The sequence below is a fragment of the Lagopus leucura genome, unplaced genomic scaffold (assembly GCF_019238085.1).
Source record: "Lagopus leucura isolate 7727_CA_CO unplaced genomic scaffold, USGS_WTPT01 Super-Scaffold_100157, whole genome shotgun sequence".
NCBI lineage: Eukaryota > Metazoa > Chordata > Aves > Galliformes > Phasianidae > Lagopus > Lagopus leucura.
Window position 1 is genome coordinate 14,484,312 of NW_024962334.1, and position 24,640 is coordinate 14,508,951.

The 24,640-nt window shown below is 38.5% G+C and overlaps 1 protein-coding gene across 8 annotated transcripts in view; it reads left to right on the forward strand.

The window, feature by feature from the left end:
• Positions 1–24,640, forward strand: part of THRB (thyroid hormone receptor beta) — a 167,704-nt gene that overhangs the window by 119,685 nt on the left and 23,379 nt on the right. The window contains exon 1 of one of the 8 annotated variants that reach the window (XM_042888473.1): positions 3,353–3,489. The exons of 6 other annotated variants lie outside the window; for them this stretch is intronic. In XM_042888473.1, the coding sequence (XP_042744407.1) occupies positions 3,426–3,489 (64 nt within the window). In that variant the 5' untranslated portion in view covers positions 3,353–3,425. Of the gene's footprint in view, positions 1–3,352; positions 3,490–15,784; positions 16,113–24,640 lie in introns of those variants that run through there. One more of the 8 variants, XM_042888472.1, reaches the window with a different exon arrangement.

The following is a 24,640-nucleotide window of genomic DNA, read 5'->3' on the forward strand; positions in this document are numbered from 1 at the left end:
TGCTTCTCAGTGTATTTCTGCAGCTATGCCAGTTCTGAGGGCCAGAAGTTGCCTAAGCAGTTTTATGTACACGTATCTGTGCTGATGGCCAAACACTGACATAAAACGATTATTCTGGAGAGGGGGAAGAGCTGGACATAATGTACATCTTGCAGTTGAGCACTAAATGAGACACAGAGACATTCTGTTCTCATAAACTGAAGCTTGGTAATCCCTAAAATAAGCAGTTTTCCGACAAGTGGTCACATACATGAATGTAACAAAGCAAATTCTGCAAGTTTAGTTTCCCTATTTTGAAACAATTATTTTTTTAACATTCCTGGTCTTTCTGATGAATGCAGTAGCGAAGGTGATGCTTTTAAAGACCACGAGTAATGTATGTTGAGAGTTACAAGACTGAAGTGTTTTATAAAAAATGGAAGTAACTGGGAAATGCCTGCGTGAAGCTCTCCCAGAGTTCATCAGCAGCTTTACAGATGACACAAGCAATTACTGTTCATGGAGTAACATCCGGAAAAAAAAAAAGCTATAAGTTTTTAAATACCAGTCTTAATTCAGCAAAAACTACCGTTCTTTCTTCCATTTGTTTGCACAATAGAATAATAAATTTTTAAAGCTGGAAAATAATATTTTCCCCTTGGTATGATGAGTTTGAAATAAAAATGCAGCATGATTCATAACGAAGTTGTTGCTATCCAAACGCTCCAGTGAAGCTTTTGCCTGTAATATTATTATTTACTCACAGTCTGTCCCTGAAGGCAGCTTTCTGTCCATTTTCTCCCAGGATTCAGGACAGGCCCTGAGTCAGATCTGCCTCTTATTAGAGTGACAACTGAAGGAGTTCAAGAACAGGGTCTAAAATTCAGAAAGCAGTATTTGTTGAATACTGTAAATCTTTTTCATTTCCCCTTCGTTGTAGATAAAAATTATAATGAACATGGTTGTGGTCTTCATGAAGTCTGTAGTACCAGCTTCACCAAGGCCAGGATTTTCCCCTGATTTTACTTGGAGTGAGATTTGTTTTCTTTAATAGACCCAAACATTGTGCTTGTGCTCTCAAATATGCACGGTGTTCTATTTGGTAATGGCTGTAAAGTTAGATCAAGATAGGAGTTATGATAAAATTAAGTGCTTACATTAGGGAATATAATTTAAATGTCAAAAATTAATGTTTTCAATAAGCAGAATGTAATATGCAACATTTCTTCTAACAGGTTGCTCATTTAAAGAGGAAAATTAGCCAGCCCTTATGCAAACAAATCTATTTGAAAAGCAGTACCTCCGAGGATGTTGTACGTAGTTTCCAAGAACTGGGAAAAATAATAGAGTAGGAAATACAGCATGTTTTCTTCATGAATCTTTTCACAGCACTGCTAATTATCCTTTAAACTTGCTGTTAATTTGGAAGGACAGCAGTTTATTGGGTAACCTCGGCTGTGAAATGATTTCTTCTGAACTTCCGTAATGATTTTCCTAGAATAATTTAATTTAAGATAAAAGACTCTGACACTTCTTTTCCACCAGGCCACAATAAAATCCTGCTAACTCAAGTGTACTGTTTCTTTTAAGCAGTGGACTTTTTAGAAGGACAGTAAATACTTTAATATAAGGTTTTGTTAAACTGGGATTCAGCAGCTTTGTAATGAGCATTTGGGGATTTGCAAAAGGTTAACAAGATTTATATTGTGGGATGTTTTTGCATGAAGTTATGAATCATTCCATGATGGCTCTTATTACTTAGAAACGTATTTTTGAATATGCAGTTAAAAATATCACACTTAGAAAGTTCTGGGTTGCAGACATTCTGGCTTAATTTTAACTTTTACATTTTAAACTTCCATGTTTCGTATGCTTTAAAAAGTTTCAAAAGGCAAGTAGTCTGTGTGACATTTTGTAGTGTTTGGATGTCCATTCAAACATTGTTATTAGGAATGTTCATCCCTAATAACGTGTTCGGGTTTTCGTAAAGATGGCTCTCTTAAGGAGTGTTTTTTCTTCATGCAAATGTGAAAATCTTACTTCTGTGTTTCTAAAGGTATTTAAGTTTGCTACTTACAACTCATGGATACCTGCTATATTTTCTGGAAAAGATCCATGTATTTTTCAAAGCATTCAGGTCTGGTTAAATTTCACAATAAGCAGAGAAAGCAAACATGCATTTATTTTAGCTTTGCAACATCTGCTAGCCATTTTCTTAAGTATGTTTCATTGTGTTAGCCCTGGTTTTCCCTTTTCTATTTTTTAAATAATCCACAAGTATACTTAGCCCATTTCTATAGTAATTGCATTTTAACCAGAGATGGTTCTTTTTGTTAACTCATCTCTCTGAATGTATTTCTGATGGCAGCAGACTGTTAAAAATTTTGAATATCATTCTTTGACTGTATATCACTGTGTGTTGCTGCCATCAGTTAGAGGGGGTGAATAATGTTGTCAGTGTATAACACACTTGTTAATTTTGCAGAAAAGAGCCCTACTAAAGTAGTTATTAAAAAAAAAGTCTTTTTCTTCCTGACTCTTCTCTAACCTATAAAGTAAAATACTTGTTTGCTGTACTTGCTGCCAGAGCAGTGGCCTGCCATTTTATGTTCTTCATTAGCCTGACCACAGACTGCTGTTCACTTCTTCTGACTGTGTCAGAACAGGGAGCTCACGCTCCTTGCCCTCCACGCGTAGTCTGATATGTAGAGAGGAGCATATGTCTTGTTAGGCCAAGTCTAAAGGTGTTTGTGAGCTATGGGGGAGCTCCTGTCCTATCAGGTATTTACCAGTTATTTCCACATTAAAAACAAACAAACAAAAAAAACCCAGCAACCTTTTATATTCCCTAAATGCATTTCTGATGTAAAACAGATTTGCTACAGCATTCTACATAATTTAAGATTAATGTTTAAAGAGTTCAGGTTTCAAAACAGGAAGGCCAAACTTTCAGATTGGTTTTATTGTGTATGTGATCACTTGTCCGAAAATCATTTATTTTAGGCTTCTACAAAACTTGAGTTTGTTTGAGGTTTTAAAGAATTCTCTCCTCACATCCCTGTTTGTCTTTCTTTCTTTGCATTATTTGGGCAAACTTTTACTAGTTTTTTTATTAGTTTTTTTTATTAGTTTGGTTTTATGATTGTTAGTTTTGTCTTTCTAGAACATATGTTTGTCAAGACTGCTAGTTTTAGTACCCTTCTTTTTAACTGAACATTTCTCATATGATGGTCCTTAAACAGGAGGTCCTATTTGAGGATACAAAGTTCTTTAAATATTCTAGAAGCAAAATAACTTCAACTATTTCTTCACAGTGAAAAAAAAAAAGCACCAAAGAGCTTCAGTCATGTGCACGTATCCCCAGGACTTGCTGTTAGTGAACAGTGTCCATTCATCAGTGGACAGGGATGGAAGATTCAGCATGGGACTGAGGAAAGACCATGTGAATGGATTTGAGGGTTTGTGGCCAAAGCAGTACTGAGCATATCAAGATTTTCCAAAAGTGCGGGGGTGAGTTATAGGGCAATTTGGTTTCCCACGTGGTTCCTTTGCAATTGTACATTTAAAAAGAAATATTTTATGCTATTTTATCCTAATCTGTAAATGATATTTTCCTTTCTCAGGCAGTAAGAGAATTAGTAGATTTCCAGGCAATTATGAGAATTACCAAAAAGAATTACCCAACATAATATGGAGAAGGTAATAATCATCAACATTCCCATATTCACACAATCAGTGGTGAGTTCTGGAGAGTTGGATCATTGTTCTGATAACAAATTAATCCTGGTTCAAAACAAACAGAGGGATGGTTCTGCCCCAGGTACCCATCTGCCTGTGGCTGCTGTTGGAGAGTAGTACCACCACAAGCCCTGTGGTTCAGGCACTTGCTGGCATGTTCTGATACGCCCCGTTCCCTGAAAGACTACCTTCCCTGTATTCTACAGAGCTAGGAGAGGGCCACATGCATTTAACATCTGCATGACTGTGTTGCTTGATGCCAGTTTTCCAGTTCCATTGTGTATCCAAGCGTAACTTCAAGCCCAGGTTCTTGATGAGACAAGTATATGCCTAGTTTTACTTTGATAGTTAATAGAAGTTCAGTTCTTATTTAAAATGTGGTTCACACTGCGGAGCTCATTGTGACAGCTGGCAGCAAGAACCAGGATAAAGCTATTACACTTCACAGAGCAAGTTCCTCAATACTATCTGTCCTTACACACTAAGAGCATGTTGCAGCAGTTCTGTTAGTATCTCTACATTGTTCTTGCACAATGATTTAATATTTGTCCAAAAGGTTGTGGGAAAATATTTGAAATACACTTCATAATCAAAACCGCATTCCAAAATGTTTTAGTATTTACTAAGTAGTATCAATACTTCATATTATCTTGTAGCATTTAAGCACTTTATAATGATGTCACTGCTAAAGGGAGTGACATCGTAACAGTCTGGGATTAAATCATCCTTGCGTTGTTTCCCTGGTCAAGTAGACATGCAAACATATCTGAAATAGTGAAACCACCTGCTGGTTTCAGTGGGCATCACTAATTTCACCTTCTGCTTAGAGCCCTTTGTCATTCATGGTACACTTTTCTCTTATGGTTTTATTCTTACATGTTAGAATAAATATAAAATCTCTTATTCTCACGTAGTTATTGAGCATATTGTGTGGTAGCATGGATTGCGATTTATGAATAAAAATCTGGCCCCATCCTTCCTCTTACTCAGGAGTTGCGTGGACCTGGTTTGAAAGTTGGGAAACTCCATTGTGAATTGTTCAGGTGTTTGTAAGGGCAAATAAGATGTTATAGTGTTATTTAGGAGAAAAGAGAAGGAAAGGGAATGAGTGGGAACAAGGGGAAGAAACTCTAAACTGATGCAACAGTAATGTGAGGAAGTGGAACCTTCGCCCTGTCTGGCACAGACAGTTTTATCATTCCCAGCACAAACGTATGGCAAGTTTGTATGCTTTTAGGTTTTGTTACTCTGTGTGCTTTAAAATGCTTGTACAGAGTAAGAATGTCATTTTAATTTTGCCTGGAGGGGTGGTGTCCTTTAATTATAGCTTTTTTCGTTTTTGTGTTAAGTCATTAGTTAAAAATATCATTTAGTGCTATTGGACTGGCTCCACACAAAGCTAGGCTGCTTGATCAACCTATTGTGCATCCCTTAGTCCTAATCCTGATTACATTTGCCTTAGTTGATCTCCCTGAAACCAGCTCACTTCCATGTCCTTAGATGCTTGTATACTTCTATGTTTTAAAAAACCAGCAAGCATGCTGTTGCACTTGCTGCTCATTTTCATTAGACTTCAGATATGAGAATAGGTAAACCTTTGTCAATCTTTTGTTTTCCAGTCAGGTAAGGTAGTGACAATTCAAATGCAACTTATATATTCACCTGTTGCTGTAATTCTGATGAACTACAAGTTGAAGTGCTTACAAGCTGAGGCAGTTTTTGAATAGAAAATAACTCTTGGCAGATTATAGCAGAGAAATAGATGGAAAGAAATGAATTGTTTCACTGTTTTCATAGTGCACTATGTACTGTCATTCAGACAACATTGCCTAACTGTGGACTGGCCAACCTTTGCATTCATCCATAAGGTGTCTTTATCTTGGCCTGAAGTAAATAATTTCTGAGGAATTCTTCTAGTCTGTACTTGTTCAGCTCAGCAGGCCCTTCGTCTGTTAAAATTTTGTTTCTTAAAACAGGCTTACCTTTAAAAACACTGATGGGATCTTGAGAAATTTTTTTGAACTGTTGACTATTTGTATGGCAGTTATCCCTACAATGTGCTGCTTTTCTCCCTCTGAAATTACTTGATGATTCCTTTACTATCATAGGCAAGAGGAATTCTAGGCCCTTCTTGTTTGTCTTTCATTCTGAAATAGGGCTTGTGGTTTCAGTCATGATTTGTCCCAATAGGCTGTCCTGCTTCCTACCTTGATCAGGGCCATTTTAACAGTGGCTAGGGGCGGGGAGAGAGATGATTCTCATGAAGTTAGGGAGCTCTTACAAATTACATGATCATCCTTTATAAAGAGTTTTGGTTTGACAAAATCAAGGTCAGATGTTAAACTGCCCTCTGTTGCAAAACAACAAACAAACAAACAAAAAAAAACAACAAAACACAGCTTTAGACAAAATCAAGTGAGATATGTGGAAGGAAAAGCAGTAGAATAAATAATATAGTCCTCTTGTGAAATTGTAATTTAACAATATAATAAGTTAAATGGTAAACTAAGGCATGCGTATCTTCTGCATCACAGAAGTATAGGAAAAAGGGATAAAATATGAGATCCCTCAGTGCTAGTTCCTTACTGCTTACTCTTCATCTAGTGAAGTTTGAATGTAGAACATTCCTGATGACCAGGGAGAATTTGACAAATACGATAGAGGCTTGTAAAATTAAATAAACTGTAGCTAACAGGAGTAAAAATAGTGAGACAAATTTCAGAGGGAGCTGAAAGAATAGACAAAGCAGCTTGAAATGGGTTAGCCTTTGAGAAACTGCCTGGGCAAATTCTGAATGATGGGAGCTGTAACATAATCTGTTTATTCTCATAGTTGAAATGTGTCAATTTGAAAAATCTCAGAGATGCTTGCAAATACAGTAATTGGCAAACTTGTTGTGATGTTCTTTTTTAAGATAAGGAGGGCTTTAGAGTTTCTTGCTGTATTTAAAAATCTGTAAGACTCGTATGACGTCCTCTTTGAATCCTTAGGAAAGATGTACCGTTGTGATGTGTGTGTGTCTTTTAATTAAAATCAGAGGTAAGGCAAAGACTCATAGCACAGGCTAAAAAACAGCAAAGACAGCCTTTAATAACAATGATAAAGTGGAGAAGAAGATGTAGGAAGTTTTGCTTAACAAGATTGAACAGCCTGGGTTACGAACCATTGATCTCATTTCCAGTAATAATAGCAGCAACCGGGAAACAGAGGATATAGCTAATTATTTTTTTTAACAAGGCATGGGGTTATGTGGTGTCAGTGGTCTTCTTGAAAATCTCACAAAACACGGAAATAGCTATTTACGAGTGAATTATAGAACTGTCTACATCTATTACATACATAGTGCACTTGCTTGACTCCTAGATTTGAGATATGCAAAGGTACAGCATTAATTCTGCAGGGAGATAATTAGAATATGATGGAAAATGAGGAAAGTAGAGTTGTGTTGAAGGATCCCTTATCTGAGGTTACCATTGGCTGTGGAAGGCTGGGTTACAGTGCGCAGTTCTTCTCCGTGCCAAGAAGAATGAACGGCCAAGTTAGATTCAGATCTTACAAGGAAATTCCTTGCAGCTCCTGGAGGGTTTTACCAGAATAATCCAATCTCTCTGTCTGAGTCTGAGCTTATTATGGAGTCTAGAAGACAGAAAATGTTAAAACTATGGGGAAAAAAAAAAAAAAAAAAAAAGTATGTTAATTTGTTTTCAATTGCCTATTATTTTCTGGGTTGTGTTCACTATTCTATTTTAAATTTAGTTATCCTCCTACGAGTGATATACTCTTAACATATTGCCTGCATTTAAAGTCAGTCTTTCATTTTGCTAAGAAAAACAAGTCTGAAGAAAGTGGGTATGGTCAAATTCAGTCATTGTCTGGACATGTCTGATGCACTGAGATCTATGATGCCAGATAGTGTCTCAGACAACTTCATGCTGTTAAAGTCCAACTGAGATAAAGTGGGTGGAAGGAGCAGACCTTAAACTTAAAATATCAGGTGAGCTTACGCTCCCAGTAGGAAAAAAAAGTATGAATATACACTTAAACTAGCCAACACAGTGAGCAAGGATTAATATAGAATACCAGAAATTAATATTAACCATAACTAAATATGCCCTGTATTAGTAATGTTCGACTTAACTCTTAGGACAAATCTTTCAAAAATAGTGATGGTATGATAGATCTGGTAGCTGAAATCCAAAGTTATTTGTAAACATTGTTACCAGGATGCAAGTTAGAAAGCTATCTTGAATTTGAATTCTGATGCATGTGCTATAAAATAATTTCTTTAAATGTATAATTCCTATAGCATATAATTTTTCTTCCCTAAAATAGAAGATGGCTTGTATTTATGTGTGCAGATTTATCAATTAGTGGTATCTCAGTTTCTTCTATATGAGGGGATAAATAAATTCACCTAAGTATTTTGACCAACTAGGTCAAGTCATGCTGCCTTAGTCTCTTTTCTAACTGACACTGGACCCACATGTCTGAACTCCTGTGATAAAATTAGTGTCTGGTACTCCAGTGTGACCACAACTAGAGAAAGGCAGTAGGTAGCAAAAGCGGAACTGCTAAGCATGCCCACATAAGAATGTCACACTTAGGTAACAGAGTGTCCCTCAGGTCAGCCTACGATAAGAGCAAAGTCAAACAAGGCTGAATCCGTGATGTTTTGTGTTTTAAGTATCTGAAAATTGTTCACGACCAGCCTCGACCTACAAGACCTCAAATGATCATATGGGCAGGGCAATAAATTGGTGGTAACTTGCCCGGGGGCCCATGTCATGGTTGTGGAGTTGTAAAAGTTACATCTAGTGTTAGTCCACATAGATCTGCCTGCTTGTTTAGGCTACACAGATGGGATTGTTTTATATTTAATTGTACCGGAGAGGAACTATGGTGGCTGAACGGGCATGGCTGAGAGGCTCTGCATCGTACCGGTGCAGCCAAGTGGATGGGAGCACTGCGGCAGCAGGAGAGCTGGGGAAGCACTTGCTTTCCAAAACTCCACACCTGAGCAAGATTCTGGCAATGCCAACTGTTTGTAGCCCGACGGTATTTGCCAGCCGTCCAGAAAGTGGCCTCTTGGCATGGCACAGGCTGATTCACCCTCCTGAAAGAAATCAGAAGTGGAATGTAGTGGGCATAGCAGAAAGTGATTTGTTTAGGAAAAGACTCTCCAAAAGTGATGGTATCCAGAGGAATGGACAGCAACTCTCACAGTGTCGGCATGCTCCAACTTGGACTAGCACAATTTTCCAGCCAGGCCATGCGAAAGCAAACTTTCAAGTCTTGTCAAGTTCCCAGGAATATCAAAAAGAAGAAAAAAAATATAAAGGTAACTGACTTTACTATGCAAAGCATAGCAAGCAGTGTATTAAAAGGAAAAAGTCTGTTATATCTGTGTTTACATTCATGGGATTTGCCATTGGTAATAGCATTATTATGTGGGGAGAGTTTTCTTGTTACTGTTTTGCCGTGTTTTGCATCACAGATAATTGTGATTTGTAGTATTCCTTTTTACATAAGTTGTTAGCTTTGTGGGAGCTCTAATGACAATGTGATAAAAACTTACTGGGGTTTTATCTAATTTAATATCTAATTTTAAATCATTTATATTCCTTTAGCCCTTTAGAAGTTCATTTCTCTCTTTGTGGTCATGATAAGCAGATCAAAAATTCTTTTTTGAACGTGGACTTTTTGAATAAAGCATTCCCTTAATGCCTTAAAAAAGCGTAGACAAAGTAAAGCACTTGTTTATTACTTTGGGGGTGTTCATCTCTCACCTGTGACTGCGCTGTTTGCCTTTTCTTCTTTCCCATTATTAACCATCCCTCAAAGCTTCAGTAACTGCACATTAAGAACTCAGATAAATGCAGCTTTATGTTCTGAATATTCTTTGATTTGGTAATCAGAAAAATTCACCATCCTCTTTCAGATAGCTTTTTTTGTTGGTTAGAGCAGCATCAAAGAAATTCCTTTTGAGAATCACGGTTTAGATATTAGCACAAATTTAGTGCTTACGTTAATTTTATTCCTTTTTAAACTGGGATAAATCGTTCTTTGTTCTTCTTTGCCTAAGAGATAAATGCTGCATACTGGAGGAAGGGAGGGACTATAAGTTGTTTTGTTTTAAGTCTTGCGTCACTCCAGGAAGAAAGATTAAAGTGTCAGGAAGGATATCACCTCATGAAAAAGTTAAACTGGTCTAAGTACCTGATTTCTTTAGATTTAGTTGCTCTTCACCTCAGAATGCCTCCTTGCTAACAGATGTCAGGTGTTGATCGCTTTAACGTCTTACTTGGGGCTGTCAGGAGGCTGCCAAACCCAGACGGTCCCAACCGAGAGTCTCCTAATCATGTTGTGTCGAGCTGCATTAGCTGCTTTTCTGTTCTATTTTTTAACAAACCGAGCTTTTTACTTTAAAGTTTTCATGTGGATCTGGGGAAGGGAATGACTCAGATAAGGTTTGCATTTTAAGTGTTTGCAGTTACTTTCTCGTGAGATAAGCTCTGTAATTAAGTGATGTCTGCTAACAGGGTCTTCCAATTATGAGATACGGGGAGACTTAACAAATTGGGTTGTCTGGGTCACAGGCCTATGATTACTTTTAGCAATATTTATTCAGACACTGTCTTAAAAGTTGTCAAACATTATTTAAGGACTTTGTTAGACAGCTTTTTGGCAAACATCTTGAGGAGCAAATTCTTTCTGGAAAGACAGCATACTATTTTCACATGTCATGAAGAGTGCAAGGAAATTCTGTTCTGCCCCATTCTATCCTACTCTACTCTATTCATAGCGTAAGAAAAAGCAAGAACAAAACCTGGAAGATTCTTGGTCATGAAAAAGCAGGCTGTGTTCTCTTCATGTGATGTCAAATTCAAGATGTCAAATATTTTAAGGGAGAGTTGTAGTGAATCTGAAATTTAAATACAAACTCTTACATTCTTTGTTATCCATACAGACTAATGAATCTGAAGTGTTTCAATGAAAGGCATATCACACTGGCGTTTTGTGAGTCACCTACAAATCTGGTGGCGTGTCATAAGCAAAGTATAGCAGCTTTTGTGAGAGAAGCAGGTTCTGAGGAGCAAACTGACACATGTTGAGAAAAAGAGACGTATGTTGTGTAAGTAAGCGCTTCATCAGGTTTAAACCAGAGGCAGCTAGTTTGAAACTTGCTGTATCTGTTCCAAACAAAGGAATGATTTTATGCCAGAAAGCTTCAGCTCTTTTTCCCTGTACTCCATTCCTTGATATTACAAATTCAGGGTAGACAAAGTGACAATTTTAGTGTCTTTGATTCCATTGAGACACTCTCTCTGAACCATCAAATTGTAATTTTACAGCAATAAAATTGCATAGTTTTACATACTTTTCAATTCAGTCAGAAGTAGAGTTTTCAAAATAAGGTAAATATTGTATAGAGATCCTTTTCTGTTCTTGTGAGTGCTTGGTATCATTTTGGATTCTGAAGTTTGTGCTTTTCTTTCTTAGTTCGTAACGCTATCTGTGAGGGTCAGAACTGGTGTGATAAGCAGATACCCGGCATCCACAAACAATAAGCTTGCACACTGTATTTTTGAAGCATCATTTTGAGTCTTCTCTGGTCACAGAGTGTAAAGTGCATGAATTGTAAAGTAGTGCAAAGCTATGCATTAACTCATGGCTGTGACTTGTGGGCAAGGAGATAGCTGAACTTTGACAGTTGATGAGTAGCAAAAGCCATATTAGCACTGCTTAAAAGTTTTTTTTCAGTGTATTCTTTTCCTGATATGCAGAGATACAGACTGGGATGTGTTCCACATTAAATGCTAGGAGTCCTGAGTTGTTTTGAAAAGCAGCAATCTGATTTATTTTTCCCACATAACCTTCATTAGAAGTAACTGAGAGAATGCAGGCAAGGCGAAGAACGACAAATAGGAAATGCAATTTATTTTGTAACATGTAAAGATGCATATTAAAAACCAGGTGCTGGTAATAGGAACATGGATAACAGAATTTAGAAAGGTACGGTTAATCCTTGCAACAACATACTCCAATGTGCAAAGCTCTTGCGACTAAATAGTTCAGTTTTTTCCATCTGCATGCATAAAGTGTAAGCAGAGCCTCAGTACTATCCTTGGGTCCTGCAGAACCCTGAACCATCTGAATGCTGTGCAATACCTTCCACATATGCAGAATATTTGGAAGTGGAGCGTAGCAGCCCTGCGTTGAGATGGCCCTGCGATACAGCAGGAAGTGCAGTTTAGGAGCCGTGAGGTGAAGGTGACTCCTGTGGGTAGCGTGCCGCAGTCCCACAGGTAGCAGTGCTACGAGGTGGGGTGGGTTATGTTGAGCAGTGGTGTGTTTTCTGTGTTCAGGGTCTCAGCTGTTTGGGGTATTCCGTTGTGAGAGTCATCTACAGGAACACAATTTTTCCTTAAAACAAAGAGTTCATTTTGATATTTTGATATCTGAGTCAAGTCACAAGAGAAGTGCAGCTTGTTGGGGCATTTATTTGTTCATAATTAAAGGTTTTAGGCTGCGACTGTAACACGAGTCTGTGGAGAGCAGTGTGATGTACTGTAAGGCAATCTGCCTGCAAAAGCCTCCCTCAGGCGTATGCAGCGAGGCTGTGTAGTTCTGCTCAGCCACAGTAACATCGCCGACTGCGCTGCACTAACTTCTGATTTGCATCAGGTGAGTATCTCAGTACGTTTGGGGCATTCAGGGTTTGGGTTTAGCATTAATTTTTTTCTCTTTGGATACAATGAACCAACACCTCCAACTTCTTCCTAGGATTCATGCTTTGAATCCTCTTCTGCCACGATGTCAAAGGTTCTACCATTGGCCTCTGCTTGCAGCTGTGGTTTTGTTCCACTAGCAGTCGATTTCCACGTTACCAAAAGCAGACACTTGTGAACCAAGAAAATTCTAAACCTGATACTACATTGCTGAAAGCAGTGAAAGCTCAACTTGACATGTTTTAAGGCTCTGATGTTCAAGTCAGAATACAAGATGAAGAACAGTTGTAAATATTGTTTTCTACTCTACTTTCAGACTTTTGATAACGACCTGTCTGACTGCCTTTTATCAGATGATTTAATTCAAAGTAATGCATGAAAGGGGCCTGCAGGATTGGACTCTGAAAGAGTCACATGAAAATATTATAGGAATATTTCAGTTTTAATAGTGAAGTTAAATCTTTACAGTGTTCTTTGAACTGATTTGTTTCCAAGGGAACAGCAGTCCGCAGTGCTATCAACCTTTTCAGTGCTAGCTTTTTACAGGTAGAAAACTCATTCCCTGGCAATGTTTATCTTTTCTTCTTCTTTTTTTTTTTTTTTTTTGTTTTCTTTAAGGAAAGACTCAACCATCCCCTTTGCTTTTTCTCTTCATTCTTTGCAGTATCTTGTAAATTAATTTCCTTCTGATATCACAGTCATTCAGTGAAAAGTAGTACATATGACACACTTCAAAATATTATTGACAGAGCAACAGAAAACAAAAAATGTTTTAAGGAATTGATCCTGGAATAAAAAGAAATTCACAGACTGTGTCACATCATGATACCATATCCTCAGGTTTAATCCTGGCTGGGGTGGCTCTGTCTGCATATGGTCTCAATTCTGTTTAGTTTTTCAGTAACAAACCTATATCAATGAACGGGAAGAACAAGAGAGAAGAAATTTTGCTTTATCTGGCAGAACAAATCCACAAGGGAAGAAATACCCACTGAGAACTTGAAGTTCAGCCTTCAAAATGTTTTTCTGGATGGTGCAAAAATATCTTAAGCGTTCTGCTCTGCTGTCCTGTAAAACACAGCCTCACCTTTGTGCAGTCTCACTTGTGGAATGTTTTCTTTCTGGGAAACGTGGAGAAGTAAGCTTGGCAGGTTGTATGCATCACATTTCTATGTAGTACAGGATTACCAGCCGATCACATAAATGGACATGGTTTGAGGGTTTCTGTATAAACAGCTATTACAAATTTTCTTAGGAAAGACAGGCATGTTGTTAGAGGAAGTGCTGAACATCCGTTCTAGAAAAATCAGGTCCTGCCAGATGCATACATGCTTTTTATTGTAGACAAATTTACTGTTTGTAAAATCTAGATCATGAACTGGAGCTCAAATGAAATTTTCTATGTGAGCTTAGTCACAGTTTCACAATGCTGTTTGTTGAGTTAGTTAAAAAGAGTACAGAGAATGTGGGTTCACTGACATTTTACTTCTAGGATTTTGCTAACTACTAGTGCTTTTAGTGAAGAGTTACTTTAAATTATCAGTTTTATCAGAGTAAGTTCATTTTGGAAGCAGCTTCATTAGAAGTTGGACGTCAGTAGAACCAATCTTGATAGAGTACGTTTCAACCTATTTAATGTAAAACTCTTTGTGGATGTGTTAATGAGAAATGCTTCTTTTATAGTTAGAAGTATTCTGAGCATAAACTGTAACTCCTCTCATCTTCAGAAGCTTGAGTTCTGTTCAGCCTACATGTTACATACTGACTGGCAACGCTTCTTTCTTAACTGAGTTAGTTTGCTTTTGTGTTGGAAGGGAGACCATTTCTCTGTGGGCTCTTCACAATAGTCTGAAACATTTAAGAGTGTTGGGTGAGGAGAAATGTGCATGTGTCATGCCCGATTCTTCCGTATTTAAGAAACTTGTGAGGAACATGTAAGGTGTATGTTGATTTAAGTTGTTAGATGTGTTCTTAAAGTTGCATATGAAAAGTGCCAACCTACAGGATTGTTTTGGCGATCTTGTGCATTGTTTAAAATGAGTGAAATAGCAAAGCCAAGACCCGATTGTCAAATCAGTAATTCTGCTTCGTAATAATAAGTACAGACATTAAAAAGAGATGCCATCTTATTTCTGACTTCACCAGTTTTACTGTGTTTCAGCTGTGCTGTAAAGAAAAAGCATTTTGCCTAGTGGGGGAAAAAAAAAAAAAAAAAAAGCAGCTAATTCAAGCTAAAAATGAAGCAGTTTCTTCTGGGTGAAAAAAGAAAGGCTGTTTAAACAAGATACAGTAATTGCAATGATGTTGGGGATACGTTTGGCAATTATAAGAACACATAGTATTTGTTGTAGTAGCATTAAAAGGTTCATAGCTCATATGTGAGCTAAAACAAGCAAATATCTCTCCTTACTCTCTTTGTATGTTGTCACAAAGATGGGTTTCTAAAAGCTCTTCATTACTGAAACGTAAATGTTAACAAAGCAAAATAGCCAACAATTAGCTTATTGATGATGTTTAAGCAGGGTTCCTTTTGCTGATTAACTGACATTATTTTGAAGTTTCCCACCTGTTGAACTCAATAGAAATTACCTCCCCAAATCACTGAAGTTTAAAAAAGCTGCTTTCCCGTAAATGCATTAGCAGGCAATAGGGAGGATTGTGCGTGTGTGGAAGGCTGGGGAGATTCATGCATGTAATTCTGTAAAACAAAATCAATAAAGCTGATAACAGATTAAGTTGCTAAATTTTGTAAAACTAGACTTCTGTTTGGGTCATCAGTACAGCACTATTGGATTTTCTGTGGTTTAATGCTGAAAAACAGGATTATTGATTTTAGGATTTTCAGCGTGTCCCCTCTGGGAGTTCTTAAGCAGTCTTTATAATGCTTCACACTTAAGTTGACAACTACAGTGACATAACTGTGTCCTTGCCTTAGTAATCATTTTCTAATCATATTGTGAAGGGCTGAAAACGGTTTATAAAATGATTATTACAGACAAACAGTGGAACAGGAGGGTTGTCGGGACGTCGCTTCTTTGTCTGGTGCTCATTGCTACCTGTCTGCCATCTTCCCTTGGAATTAACTTACAGTCACAGATTAAGACCTTTGACTGTCATAAATCTGCTTCCCAATATGTTTGACTGGCAGGGGAGTTCAGAAGCCATCCCAGTATAAATAGGATTTTAGCACATCGGGTGCCGCTCCAAAGTAAAAAGGGCTGTTTTGCTGTCGACTTTGTCGGTGTTGTATATTCAGTGCTCCTTTCCGTCCCATGTGTATGCATGCCTGTGTGTGTGTGTGTGCGTACGTAAAGTAGGAGCTGAGATAGGCTAACAAAATGAACTACTGTATGCAAGAAATATATGAAGTGCACCCAGCTGCTGGTAGCAATTGCTACATGCAGTCCACTGATTATTGCACATATATCGAAGATAATCAGGGTTACAGCAGTTGCGATGCTCAGGTCCTGCACAGTAACAACATATATATGGAACAGGCCTGGGCGGTGAATCAGCCTTATACCTGTAGTTACCCTGGAAACGTGTTTAAAAGCGAGTACTCTGACATGGACATGGCCCTGAATCAGTACAACCAACCTGAATATTTCACCGAAGAAAAACCTACTTTTTCTCAAGTGCAGTCGCCATCGTACTCTCAGAAGAAAGGTAGGGGCAATTTATTTAAATAACAAAAAAAAATCTCTGTTTATGTTTTTGTTTTGCTTTAAACTTACAGTTGCATCAGTTGGCTCAGATACATCTTTGAATGTGAAGGCTGCCTGTTCAAAATTGAAAGCAGCAGTAACAGAGGTTGCTAGGTGATTGTAAGGTTTTCTGTGAGCGATGAGGATTTCCAAGCACTTTTTCTTAATCTGTAAAAGACATTTTCAATTCTATTGCTTGCTTTCTGCTTTTTGTGGCAATTAAGTTCACGTACTATTCAGCAGTGAGCTAGATAAGAAAGTTTCTCGTCTGAAATGTCGTCGCTGTATATTCTTCATCTAAAGCTGTGATTTCTAATTGGATACGGTTTGTGTGAGTCCTTGTTGCCAGTAAATGTGAACTCTGTTTACTCAGCAACTCAGGCAAAGTATTTTGAAAATAGAACTGTAAATATGTGTGGGAAAAATGAATGCATTTGGTAGAGTGACTCTTTTAAATGAAAACCATGTACTTTCTGATTGTGCAAAGCAAAAAAGACTGAAAATTCAAGCATATCTCTGTGTAACAGAGACTATTCTGCATCCAAAAAGTTGATACAATCACTATGTTTCTGATAGAGAATCAATGCAGCATCAGCTCCCTTAAGATTAAATCACTGCTTGTTTTTAGATTTGCTTTTTCTTTCATGCAATCAGAGCAGGTATCCCTTCTCAGGAAGAACCCCAAATACCAACAAACACTTGAAAATCCTTTCAGTGTTGTTTGTTTTGAAGTCAGACAAGCAAATCGATGCACAGAGAATATACATCCTTTTGTTTCTTTACAGTCTCATAATTAAAGAATAAACATACACAGTCTGTTGTAGCAACATAATGCCCTTTTTCTATTAAGACCAGATTTCCTGTACACAGTTATCCAAAACCCAAATGAATGCAGTATAACTAGCTGGGTAGATAAAACACTATTTACTATTTTTAAAGTGGCTTTTTAGTCAAAAGTAGACTGGTTGATATTAATTAATAATGCAGAAATCTGAAGTATTTTCCTTTTTGCAGGCAATATTCATTTGTGCTCACTGCAGTAAATCTGTATATTTGGTAGAAAAAGTTTTATTCTTTGAACACCATTGTAGGTCATAATGCAGGAAATATTTTTTTTTTAAATCTTATGTCTGGAAACTGTAAGAAGGTGAGTGAATTATCGATTGAATAGCTGTGGATGCTGCATGTTTTTGTATTGTTCAGCATTTAAAATGCTTTTTAAGGCTGCTTGCTATTGGGATATAACTAATGAACTTACAACTCTTTATGGACTTTTTTCGTGTCTTGGATTTGGTTCAAAAAGAAAATGGTCTGACTATTACAAAGTTATTTAAGTAACATATTTTTCATAGTGCTAAAGGTTCTTAAATTTACCTACATCAGAGCTTTAATTAAGTTCTTTCAGTACTCAGATATCTCATGCAGTTCGTGCTCTGCTTAAAGTTTTTTACTTGTTTGGTTAAAGGAACGGAGTTCTTTTCTAAAACTGCTGGTCTGCCCGTGTTTGCTGCTAGCTCAGTTTATGTTACCTAAAAATGCAGTGAATTTTGATGGAAGCAGGCTTTTAATTGATCATCCACAGAGATTGAGCACCATTCTATGGGACTCCTTAGAGCCGCATTGCCTTGACAATACAGAGTTGCATACCTTCTGTCAGACCTTTGCAAGCGCTGAGTTTGTTAAGCAGAACAGACATAAACCCTGTGGGGACATGTGCATCTTCTCTATCTCTTTTTTGTTTTGTTTTGTTTTGTTTTTTTTGCTGTTGTTGTTACAATTTCCATCTTTTAACCAAGCTATCATAAAACTAACGAATCTTTTAATCCTGTCGTAAGAACAGAAGGCTCCATACAGGGCATGTGTGTCTGTATTGATCCAGAATTGATTTTGAGGGGGGAAGAGGGAGTTTGTTAAGGAAAGCCTTGGTAATAGCCCATTAAAGCAAAATTAAGTCCCTAAGCAGGTGTCCATGAGGGGTCCTGATTGTTGCAGTTGGTATTTCTGTTAGTCCCCTGAAATTTGTAGTAATCTCAGTAAGATTTCCAGCTGTTCAAATCAGATTGTACTTTACAGTAGCACATGGAGGCTTTTCAAATCAAAACTTTTGTTAGTTTTTTAGATGTTTGAAGTCTCCTTTCCATGTGAGAAGCAGAAAGAAACACCAACATTTCATGCTGAGAAAGTTAACGTTTGTAAAGGGGAATCTAACTATTTCTCTGTGTTAGTCACTTTGAGAGAAAGCCAAAAAAGTAACAAAGTAACTTCAAAAAATAAGAACAAAAGACCCCAATAAGGTGTCACAAAAGGGGAAAAGTAAGTAGTTTCAAAGTATTTCTAGCTATTCCAGAACAAAATAAAACATTCTAGCTGCTCCACTTATTGCAGTGCATTGAAAGCTATATTTTCCTGATGGCTTTGATGGAAGATGTGACTTCTAAGGAAGAAAGGCTGTGATATCCAGTGGGCAGAACAGAGCTGACAATGGGCAGACGGTGCTCATTTGGGGTGCCATGCCATGTAACAACCCCTGCCCTGAGGCTGAGGGGCTGCACAGAACACCCCTACGCCTCCTCCCACTGTGTTCAGCAAGGAGGAACACTTTGGGACAGCACAGGGGTAGCACCAGGGTAGGGGTAGTCCAGAAAGTGCAAAAGAACTGTTTACAGAGTCCTCTGTATCCCCATATTTGCTTCATGAGCAGTATTTTGGCAAGAGGGAAAATAGGTCTGCAAAGTTGAATGTGGGCTGAGGGTTGGATTTCACTTCCCTCTGCACGCAGTCATTTCACAGGCAAAGTTAACAGAAGATACCGGCTCCTGTCTGTGAATTTAGGCTTTAACCTCAGGCGATGTGGAGGAGGCCAGAAGTAACTGGAAACTGCCTTGAAAAATACTGATCTGCAGGCTCAGATTCTTGAGTCACGCGATAGCAATTTCAGTACTTAGCCCTGTTGGTCACCTTTTTTTTCCCCGGGTGAGATTAATGACATATTTTTAAGGGCCCTTGGTACAGTGGCAGATAGGGTTTGAAAGTTATTGTTGTTACTGTCATTGTCATTGTTATTTCCCTTTGTATTTTCTCAGGCAGTTTGTATGCAGCTGATGAAATGACTGCTAGCTTACGCTACTGAATTAGTCCAAACCACAGGGCTACTCTTTGAATACCTCAGAAAACACAACATGGAGGTCATGTAAAAATGTCTTCTTATCAGCACAGGGTGCATGTGTGCGTATAATGAAGTTACAAAAAGACTGGGCACTTTTCATCTTTGGCTCCTAAAGGAGAGTAACTGGGTAGCTCTAACTAAACTAACAATCACTTTGAGCTTAAGAATGGTTAATTTCACTTTTGACCACCCAAATAAAGACGCAGCTATGATGAGAGAATTGGCATCCATTTCAGCAAATTATTATGCAGTTGGAATTATATCTCTTTTAAGAAAAATGTCAGTGGAAAATGTGTTTTCATCTCATTTACTGTAACCCTTGTGCAACAAAATGAAGGATGGGAGAATAAACTGCTTTGCTTTTGCATCTGCGGTACAACTGATGTTCACTGAGATTTCTACATAAGTAAGTTATTTATCATAACTATGGCATGTTCTCTAAAACCATTTTAATAATTTGGGGAAAAAAAAGTTGAATGGCCCGACACTCAAGTATTATGTACAGTAGTGCATTTTGTCCCTATACCTGGTAATGGGTGCAACTGCAGTACTGATCACAGCAGTTCAAGCAATAGCAGGGTTTGAGCTTCATTGACAAGGATTCAGACTCAACCCAAAGATAAGGGCTAATATTTAGGAAAGTCACTCAGAGAAAAGAGACTGTGGGAAATGTTGCTCATACTGTCTTTGCAGAATCTCTTGCCAAATTTTACTAATTCCATAAATCGAAGAGTGATAATAAAATTGTGGACAAGAAAGTCAGCTAGCTGACAAGAAAAGTCAGAAAGAAAAGAGATGCTCTGTGGAGAGTTCAGCAGTTTTTATCAGGAGGAATGAATTAAAGAAGGTGGCAAATAGAGATCAGTGTATCAGCACAGCCTTTCAGATGAATAACAATGATTATACAAACAGGAATGGAGTATGATTTTTCTGACTCAGCTCTGTGCTTTGTCCAATAAACATTCAATAGACTTCTACACATGTACACAAGTTCTACACAAGGATGATAACTGGATGGTTCTTGTAATTTTCTTATACTTTGCAAGGAGTTGCAATGTGACTATAAAATCAGCATTAGAGCAGTATAAATTTTCTTTTCAGTTCTGATACAGTTTGGGACTCCCAAGGTAGTAATTAATTTCTTCTTTTTCATTTTCATACTGCAGTGCTCAGTAAGTGAATACAAGCTTAGGAGTAAGTCTGAACTCCTCATTTTCTTGAGTGATCTCTAGTCACACGACTTGCTTGAAGAAAGATCTGAGGGAGTACATTTATTGCATGACTCTGCCAATGCACAGTGAAAACAAAATACTGCGTAATGGTCTGAAAATGTTCTCTAATAGCAAAAATGGCTTTCCCTGCTTGCAAGGAATAAGCCTATGAAGGATCAGGAGCAAGCCGATGAGCATCTGGTTTATAAACACTGTTTGTTGGTGTCAGTCTCATATATCCCTGTTGGACAGTCAAACACTGTTTGATCCTAGAAATTTTTTAAGGTATGGTTTAATTCCTAAGTTAATATTATACTGTGCATACATACATACAGAGAGCTGGAAGTGAGAAGTCCGTGCAAGAGTTCTTTAACAAAACTGACATTTGCTTTTCTCAAAATGGTTGTCTAAGTATGTGCAAGGTACAAAGAAAAAATGCTTTACTGTTTTTCAGGGGTTGTTTCCATTTAAATAGCTTTTCTTTGCTTTACTGCAGGGGGGCAAGAATAGCTCTGTATTGTCTCTTCTGAGTCCTACCAATCTGTTACAGTGCTCATTGATGTGTTACTCTTACAAATGAGACCATAGGCATACAGTGTTAAAGGTACAAACTGCATCAAATAACTGGTTAGGTTAGCAGATCTTCATCTGCCCTTGCATTTGTAGAACATTTTCCTGTGGAAGAAAATTGTTTCTTGCCACACCAGTACCAGGAATGTAACAAGCTGCAACTGCAGTTTAAAAGTTACTGTAGATCAACATCAAGACTCAGTGGATTATACAACATACTCAACATGCTCTTCCAGGATAGGGGCAGCTGGTCCTGCTGGGCATTTAGCCTTGCCAAGAAGGTAAGATTAGGCAGGCTGGTAGGTAGAAGTCTGGAGAGCAAAGGAGCTGCCTTAACTGTAGAAGAAACAGCAGACAAGACAAATCAAGGTTGTTCATCGGTGATCTCCATTCAAATCAAAGATCAGCAATGAACAATGATGTCAAGTCAATCTGAGTGCTTAACTTTGAGGATAGTACTGGATGTACCAAATGAAAATCTGAACACAGCGTAGTATTATAGAACCACAGAACGGCTTGGGTTGGAAGGTAAATTAAAGTCCAACCAGTTCCAACCCCTGCTGTGGACAGGGCTACCGCTCACCAGCTCAGGCTGCACATGGCCCCATCCACCCTGACCTTGAGAGCCTCCAGGAATGGAGCATCCACAGCTTCTCTGAGCACCCTATGCCTTACTACTCTCATAGTAAATAATTTATTCCTAGTATCTAACTCAAGTCTACCCTATTTCAGTTTACACCCATTACACTTCATCCTATCTCTACAGACTGTTGTCTGTAAAAGAAAAGAAAAAAGAAAACATCTTTCTCTGGCTTTCATGTGGCCCCCTGTTATGTGTCCCCCTGAAGGACACAATGAGGTCTCCCCAGCAGCTTCTCTTCTCCAAGCTGAACAAACTCAGCTGCCACAGCCTTTCTTCATAGAATTGCTTCAGCCCTGTGAACATCCTCACATCCCTCCTCTAGACTCATTCCAGGTCCATGTCCTTCTTATGGCTTGAAAGACAAGGCAACAAAATAGGCTATTACCGTACAGTTCAGTGATATCTATGTTGCTTTTAAATGATTCTGTTAGCTAATTGCTAACTACTCAGGAATTGCAACTCCTAGGAATTATTTACAGTGGATGTTACAGTTTGCAAGAACTGATTTTCCCTTATCCCTTCGGGTGTGGTCTGCTGCTCTGAAGCATCAGTCTTTTTAAAAACTGCTGAAGCTCCAATTTTCTTACTTTCCTGTCACTTCTGACCCCATTAGCTGTTGGAAGGAGCACTAAAAAAAAACCATATATATGGCTATTGGTCTCAAATTTTTAACAGAAAGAAAAGAGGGTGCTTGTTGAGTACTTTTATTGCCAGTGATTTCTTGGGATGAAGCTTTTCTATCCACATTCTCCACTGAGTCAGTGAAGGAGGGCAGGGTATGTGTTTTTCTTGTGTCATAGGGACAATCCTGTAAAAATGATGAACATGATACCTTAGATTTAAGTAATTTAACTAGAAGGCAATTAACACTCCTGATAAAAGAACAGTTAGGAATGTGCTTACATGTAGTGATTCCATTTTTAATTTCTAACTCAGAGTGCCTGTAGAGGATTTATTTCCAGCCAGAATGAGAACTGTTTCCTGAGTAGGATAAAGTCCTGAAACTCCGAGAATGGACATCATGAGTCACATGTGCAGGCTGCTGTATATATTTAAGGAAGCAGTTTAAACAAGTCATCTCCTGCTGCTCCAATAGAACAAAGCTGCCATTACATGAGCAGTGCTAACCAGATTATATGCTTAATGAAATATCAAGGCATTTAATTTAGAAGTATTTCTTGAGGAAGCAAAAGCTGGAGATACTGAATTTTAGAGGGCATAGTCAATGCTAAACTAAGTCTGCCTTTTATGAATAGCAGTAACTAGAAGTCATTGATTGTTACAAAAAATTTAGTAGAAAATCCTGCATCCCTTTGCTGAGCCTGCTTCCTCCTGTGTCAGCTGCACGCAGTGTGTGTTGTGTGAGCAAAAGGAGGGCGGGATGGGGATAATAGCCCCTGCTAATCCTCCACTGGCATAATGTCCGTTAGCAGTCATGATGTAAATTAGAACCGAAACCCTGCTGTCTCTCTTCCCTCAAGGTCAGGAACCAGATCCATGTGTCCACCAGTCTGTACCCAAGTTTTTAATATAGAAATGTAACTTAAATGTGAACTAATATTTTGCCATACTGTAGACTGATGTGGTAGGAGGATTAGTAAATCGATGATGCAGGCAACTGGGCTCTGTTTCACAGTGTTACCTAAGAGATGTATTTGTTTCTTGTAATTTTAGCTTCTCAGAATTATGCTCAAAAATATAAAGTAGGCATTACAATTATTTCCTGCCTTGTTTCTTCTTCCTTTCTCCAAATCAGCCCTGGAAAGTTCATTTAATTTAAGCTGAAGTAATTTCAAGTATTTGCTGTCTGTTGAGGACTTTTCTTTCTGGAGAACCTTTGGCAAGTGTAGTCTTAAAAAAGCACTTTCTTTAAGCCACCTGTTATTGAGCTTACTCTGAGTTTTAGTCATAGGAAGATGACAGCCATCCCCGTGGCAGCATCCTCTGACAGCCTGCTGGTGCCTGAGTCCTAGTGCTGGTTGATCTCCATGCAAGTCCCCAAGCTGCACCAAGCTGTGCTGATGGCAGGGCAGCAAACTTTGAGTCTGCTTTAATGTTTCATGATGCTGATAGCTGCAGCAAGGCAATGGAGGGAATAATGTCCCAGCCAGCTGTGTCCAAAGGACTGTCCTAGTTGCACTCATAAATTGCACTCAGCTAGTTTGTAGATGATGCAATGCTGGGAAGGATGGCTGATGTCCTAGATGGGTGTGCTGCCATTCAGATGGACCAGTCTGTAGAAATGACAAAGAGATCTGTTGAGGTCCATCAAAGGGACATAGCAGTTCCTCTGCCTGGGGTGGAATAAATGCAGCAGTAAAGGCTGGATGCCTGCTGGCTGGGAGGGGATTTGCAGAGAAGTACTTGGGAATTCCTGGTGGGCAACAAGTTGAATGTGAGCCAACAGAGTGCCCTTGAGGTGAGGAAGGCCAGCAACATCTTGGTCTCAATTAGGAGGGTCATCACCAGCAGAATGAGGGAGGTGAGCTTTCCCTCTGCTCTACACTGCTGAGATGTGCCTGCTTTGCTGGGACCGAGTCTAGACTCTGAGGTATGAGACAGATGTGGTGACAGTGGGACAAGTCCAGTAAAAGCACAAAGGTAGAGAAGAGACTGGAGAGTGTGACATAGGAGGAGAGACTGGGAGTGCTGGGACTGGTTGGCCTGGAACAGAGAACACTCACTGGGATCCTATCCATGTGTAAAAGAGAACTTGACAGGGCTGAGTGATAAAGACGGAGCAAACTCATCTCAGTGTTGTCTCATGACAGGACAAGAGGTAAAGAGCACAAATAAACATACAGGCAATTCTGTACAAGCATAATAAAATAATCTCATTTTACTGTGAGGGCACAGAACGCTCACAGGAGTTAGAGAGTCTCCATCATTATGGGCAGTCA